At 35.0% G+C, this 6,894-nt stretch overlaps 1 protein-coding gene across 1 annotated transcript; it reads left to right on the top strand.

The window, feature by feature from the left end:
* Positions 1 to 2,888: 2,888 nt before the first annotated feature.
* LOC308254591 (olfactory receptor 4F6-like) lies at positions 2,889 to 3,818 on the top strand (the record flags this gene model as incomplete). Its single annotated transcript, XM_080680824.1, has 1 exon — positions 2,889 to 3,818. One exon carries the CDS (start codon positions 2,889 to 2,891, stop codon positions 3,816 to 3,818), a length of 930 nt encoding a protein of 309 aa, XP_080536950.1.
* Positions 3,819 to 6,894: the final 3,076 nt, after the last annotated feature.

Here is a 6,894-nt window from a genome sequence, read left to right as displayed (position 1 = left end):
TTTTTTTTTTTTTTAATATCCCAGTGCTATTCCATTGTGTAAATATACCACAGCTTTTTGTTGTTGTTTCTGTTGTTGGCACTGTCATAGATGTCCACAATTCTCCCCTCCATTGCCCACCTCCAACCAGTCGTCACTCCGTGACCTTCACCACACTGTTGTCTGTGTTCATGGGCCAGACATATATGTTCTTCGATTAATCTCTTCACCTTCTTTCATGAGTCCCCACCACCACCTTCCCCTCTGCCATCTGTCTGTCTATTACATGTATCTATGCCTCTGGTTCTATTTTGCTCATCAGTTTATTTTGTTTATTAGATTCTACATGTAAGTATTTCTCTTTCTCTGACTGGCTTATTTCACTTAACATAACAATCTCCAGGTACATCAATGCTGTCACAAAAGGTAAGAGTTCCTTCATTTTTACAGTTGCTATTCAGTTGTGTAAATGTACCACAGCTTTTTTATCCACTCATCTACTGATGGGCAATTAGGCTGCTTCCAGATCTTGGCTATTGTAAATAACACTGCTATGAACATAGGTGTGTATATATTCTTTCTGATTAGTGTTTCAGGATTTTTAAGATATATTCCCAGAAGTGGGATTGCTGGGTCAAATGGCAGTTCCAGTTTTAATTTTTAGAGGAAACTCATACTGTTTTCCACAGTGGCTGTACCAATCTGCACTCCCACCAACAGTACCCAAAGGTTCTTTTTTTCCACATCCTTGACAACACTTGTTTGTTGGTTTATTGATGATAGCCATTCTGACAGGTGTGAGGTAATATATCTCATTGTGGTTTTAATTTGCATTTATCTGATAAATAGTGATGTTGAGCATCTTTTTATATGTCTATAAGCCATCTGTATATTCTCTTTGAATAAGTAGCTATTCAGGTCTTTTGTCCAATTCTTAATTGGATTGTATATCTGTTTGATGTTTTTATAATTTCTTTATAAATTTTGGTTATTAACCTCTTATCAAATGTATCACTGGCAAATATGTTCTCCCATTCAATGGGTTGTCTTTTTGTTTTGTTCATGGTTTCCTTTGCTCTGCAAAATCTTTTTAGTTTGATGTAGTCACATTTGTTTATTTTTGTTGTTGATTTGCTTGCTTGAGGAGATATATCAGAAAAAAATATTACTACAAGGAATGTCAGAGATTTTACTGCCTATGTTTTCTTCCAAGATTTTTATGGTATAGAGTTTCAAATTTAAGTCTTTAATTCATTTTGAGTTTATTCTTGTGTATGGTGTAAGAAGGTAGTCTGGTTTCATTTTCCCTTCATTTATTTTTACCCCATTGTACGTTCTTGGCTCCTTTGTCAAGTACTAATTGACCATAAAGGTGTGGGTTTATTTCTGGGCTCTCTTTTCTATTCCAATGATCTAAATGTCTGTTTTTATGCCAGTACCATGCTGTTTTGATTACGGTGGTCTTAAGTTATAGTTTGATATCAGGTAGTGTGATACCTCCAACTTTGTTCTTTCTCAAGATTGCTGTGGCTCTTCTGGATCTTTTATGGTTCCATATAAATTTTTTTAAATATTTGTTCTAGTTCTGTGAAAAACACCATTGGTGTCTTGATAGGAACTTCATTTAATCTATAAATTGCTTTGGTTAGTATAGATATTTTAATGATGTTAATTCTTCCTATCCATGAACATGGTATATATTTCCACTTATTTGTATCTTCTTCAATTTCTTTCTTCGGTGTCTTATAATTTTCTGAGTACAGGTGCTTTACCTTCTTGGTTAAATTTATTCCTAGGTATGTTATTATTTTGGATGTATTTGTAAATGAGATTATTTTCTTAGTTTTCCTTTCTGATAGTTCATTATTGGTGTATAAAATGTAACTGATTTCTGGATATTTATTTTGTATCCAGCTACTTTGCTAAATTCATTTATCAGTTCTAGTATTTTTTTTTTTTTTTGGTGGGGCTAGTGAATCTCTTTTGAGTGGGGGTGGGGGCACCAATCAGGTTCACAGAAAGTGGAGGGAATGGCCCCTGCCTTAAAACCACACAACTTAGTCACTGACCCCCCTTAGTCTGCCCAGACCTCGACATCTTAACCCAGGCAGCTGACTCCTCAGCAGGGCACAAGTTCCATTGGTTGGGTGACTGGGAGTCCAGAGGGTGGGCTATTACATTCCCCCAGGCTGATGGCATATGGAAGGGAGTGCTCCACCTAAGAAAGATGGAGTCTACAAGTATAGGACAGGGACTTGGCACAGAGCTTCTCCCCAGAACCACAAACCCAGTCTCCCCTCACACAACTCTAGTCCACTCACCCTCTCTCCCCCAGAGCCCAGGGTGAATGAACAAGATTTTGTGAGCTGGCGCTTTAAGAGAGTGCCTGTGTCTCTAGATAATGTTCATCTCTCCCTGGCAGACAGAATCCCCACTGATTTTCACATTCAGGTATATGGGCACCTCTTCCAGACTCTGGTGCTCTGGGCTGAGGAGTCCAGTTTGGGGTTAAGACCCCATACTTGTCAGGAGCAACCTTTGCAGCTGAGATATTCCTCCAGAATCTCAGTGGCTGCCCATGGGAGCTGTGGGAGCATGGCCAGCCATTTTCATGTCTCTGCCCTTCCTACCAGTCTTGATGTGGCTTCATCTATAAATCCTTGGTTATAAAACTTCTCTTCAGCTAGTATTCAGTTGGTTATTCAGGTTGATTGCTCTACATTTATAATTCCAGTTTGGTCCTGGTAGGAGGTGAGTATAACATCTACCTACTCCACTGCCATCTTGGATTCCCTTACTAATCATCTTAAATTATCAACATTTAACAATATTTTTTTCAGTACCTACAAGCTGATTTCTTTTTCTTTTTCTTTCAGGTCATTTCAGAGTCTTCCCTTCTTTCTGATTCGATGGACCAAGTAAATGGCTCTGTGGTAACAGAATTTGTATTACTGGGACTTGCACAATCTTTGGGAATGCAGTCTTTTCTTTTTCTTTTCTTTGCTTTATTCTATGTGGGAATTATCCTGGGAAACCTCTTCATTGTGTTCACAGTGATTTTTGATTCTCACTTACACTCCCCCATGTATATTCTGCTGGCTAACTTATCACTCATTGACCTGGGCCTTTCATCTACCGCAGTTCCTAGGATGATATCTGATCTTTTCAGCGATTGCAAAATAATTTCCTTCCACAGTTGCATGGCACAAATGTTCTTTATTCATGTCATGGGAGGAGTGGAGATGGTGCTGCTCATAGCTATGGCATATGACAGGTACACTGCAATCTGCAAACCTCTCCACTATCTAACTATTATGAGTCCCCAAATGTGTGTAATTTTAATAGTGGCTGCTTGGACCATTGGAATGATTCATGCAGTGTTTCAGTTTGTTTTTGTCATAAATTTACCTTTCTGTGGCCCTAATAATGTGGGGAGCTTTTATTGTGATTTTCCTAGGGTAATTAAACTTGCATGCATAGACACTTACAGACTAGAATTTGTGGTCATTGCCAACAGTGGCTTCATATCTATGGGAACCTTCTTTTTCTTAATTATATCATACATCTTTATTCTGGTCACTGTCAGAAAACATTCTTCAAAGGATTTGTCTAAAGCATTCTTCACTTTGTCAGCTCACATCACTGTAGTGGTTTTGTTTTTCATTCCATGCATGTTTCTCTATGTGTGGCCTTTCCCAACCAAGTCATTGGATACATTTTTTTCCATTGTGGACTTTGTTGTCACCCCTGTCTTAAATCCTGCCATCTATACTTTAAGGAACAGAGATATGCAAGTGGCAATGAGAAGGCTGAGTGGAAAAGTTATAAGTTCTAGGTAGATGATGTGACACATTCCATTGATGAGAGTACAAGATGAATATCATGGACCAAAAAGACCCTCATGATTACCATAAACACTATGGAATGTGTACAATTTCATTATTGCCTTTGAAAAACTGAGAATTCTATCAAAAAAGAAGTATTAAATCAAAGAATTTCATTCTCAGATAGAGATGTAATATTTTTTAGTTGTAAAAAATAGTGTTATGGCCTATACAGCGTGGTTCAGTGGTTGAGCATCGGCCTATGAACCAGGAGGTCACGGTTCAAATCCTGGTCAGGGCATATGCCTGTGCAAGGCATGCAGGAGGCAGCCAATCAATGATTCTAATCGTGGATGTTTCTCTCTCTCCTTCTCCCTTCCTCACTGAAATCAATAAAAATATATTTTTTAAAATAGTGTTATGTATTTCAATCTAACCTACAAAACTAAATTGTAGTTACCATCATTGACTACATTCAATTTTCAATGTGTATATAAATATATACATGTACATACATATGATTTCCCTTTTTCACTATGTTCATAGTGATAAAAAGTATCACTGGAAATTAGTTACTATTTCTTACAGAAATTATGTGGATCCAATGGATAAAAGGTGAGTTTATATGAACCAGCAGACATTAAAGTCAAGGTAGAAATAGTTCTCATCCTAATTGTACTTTAAGTTTGATAAATAGGAAGGAAAAAGTATGTTACAACTCTTAAGAATATTTTTCAGTCTTTGATTGTCAATGTGTTTTGGACAATGTGATTTTACAAATAGACTCTATACTTTGCATTATGCAAAATTTGCCTGTGTTCCATTTTTCCCAACAGCAAATTACCTTTGCAGTCCTCCTTATAGCGTCTCCTGATTCATTCTTTTAAGTATCTGCAATTCTAAACATATTTGAAGGAACTTATTACCTAGAGGAAGGTACCCCACTGAGATCTCAGCTTATTTACTAGTAATGTGCCTGGTCTTAAGCTAGGTGCTTAGGACAAAGAAGGCTACTCACATTTTTCAGGTAAAACCTGGAAAGTCTAGTGCTCAATGAGCACAATTGAGAGATCGCTTGGATGTATTTCTATGACTGGTTAAAGGAACATTAATTGTGATAATTTGGTTCAGTTTTAACTTGTGCATGGTAATTAAAGATGTCCAATAAAATGATTAATGATACGAACTGAGTCTTTTTATTATTGATCAAGGAATTTCTCCTACATTTTCTCCAAAATTGATCATCAATATAGCTTATAGATTATAAACTATCCCCTCTTTATAACATCTAAAGCATTATTATTCTTTGTCTTGTTAAGCCATCTATATGTTAATTTTATGTTTATCTTAGTTAATTGTTTTACTATGGTTCTTTTAAAAATTCACTTTAGACTCAGTGAAGCAGCAAAAATATCTAAATGAGCCAAGAAATTGTGACAATAGCCCTTAACTCAAGAAGATTATTTTGAGAATCCTCTTTTTAAATTATAAGAATTGAGACTTCAGTACTCAAATTTCAGGCTAGCTATTTCCAGATCGTTTCACTTACCTTTGGTGACTTTTATAAATCACCAAATGACGAGGTGGTAAGACATGACACCTAATTTGGGACATTTCTTTCACATAAAGATGAAAATCATACTCAAGAGTTGTGGGAATTTTTGGAGAGCTTTTTATACAGTGAACTCGTTTTTAAAACAGGCCCAGAGATTTGAATGGCATGTTCAAGTTTACACAGTGAATTTGAAGAAGAGTAAAAAGTGCTTAAGGCAAAAATATAGCAGTCTAATGGTTTTTTAACCTATTCAGTCACTCCGTGTCTTTTTTTAACATTTGAAATTCTTTCATATTTGCTTCGTGTTACTAAAATGAAATTTTTTAATTTTTACAGATAAAGTAAATTTCAATTTAGTGACATACCCTGTGTCATTGTACTGCCCCACTCCTTTCCCATATATCAGATCTCAGCCCTGGTCAGAAGCAGCCTCTATCTGGAATCCAATCCATTTTTATGGTTACAAACACACACACAGCACACAATTATTTCCAAGAATGCTGCATAGCATTGCTTTAACAAATTTGCATTTTGATTGTGTATGTTAGTTTTACATTTATAAATGTGATCACTATGGACATGTTGTGTTGCATTCAGAATATCTATTAATAACTAGCTCTATATAATCATTAAGATAATTTTCCTATTACCTCATATATTCAGAATATGTATTAATAACTAGCTCTATATAATCATTAAGATAATTTTCCTATTACCTTATATATATATGCTACTATAATATACTTAACAACATTATATTTAATTATATTTGATTCAGCTCTTAGGCCTTATTTTTTCTATCTTTAGAGTATTCTTGCAATAAACATTCTCATGCACCAGTGCTAGAGATTGTGCATGTGTGTGTGTATTTTTTAAGTATGTATTCTTTTTGTTGAATCATTTTCTATTTCAATAAATATTAACATTTGTTCTTCAAATATTTTACTATTTTCTACTCCCATCCAAAATTCTAAACATTATTACATACAGTCTAAATATATTTTTAATTGACCATATTTCCTTTAACTTTGCTTTTGTTGTGGTTTTTTATTATAAAATTTATTAGAGCAACACTGGTTCTTTTGATTGGATAATTTAATTATTTTACGTTGGGTAGGTGAAGACTAATTATTGCCATTTTAGTCAATGTTTTCTGACTGGTATGTAGTTTTGTTCCATTTCTTCCTCTCTTGCTGTCTTCCTTTGTGACTTGATGATTTTTTGTCATGTTTTGCTTCTATTTCTTTCCCTTTATCTTTTGTGTATCTATTAAACAATATATTCCTTCTTCCTAAGTGCACATGGAACATTTACACAATTTGATCGATTCTCAAAGAAAACATCAGTGTCACAAAGTAGAAATATTACAAGAAGTATTTTCTGATAAGAGTGTAATAAAACTATAAGTTGAAAATAAATTTGAGAAACAAAGGACCCATCAATCTTGAAATTTAGAAGCCTGCTTTCCAAACTAGGATGAAAGTGAATATACAGAAAAATACATAGAAATTTTCTGAATAGTGATAACAGAGCAGT

The sequence above is a fragment of the Plecotus auritus genome, assembly GCF_963455305.1.
Source record: "Plecotus auritus genome assembly, chromosome: 1".
NCBI classification, from domain to species: domain Eukaryota; kingdom Metazoa; phylum Chordata; class Mammalia; order Chiroptera; family Vespertilionidae; genus Plecotus; species Plecotus auritus.
This window is presented reverse-complemented; position numbering and strand designations above follow the sequence as displayed.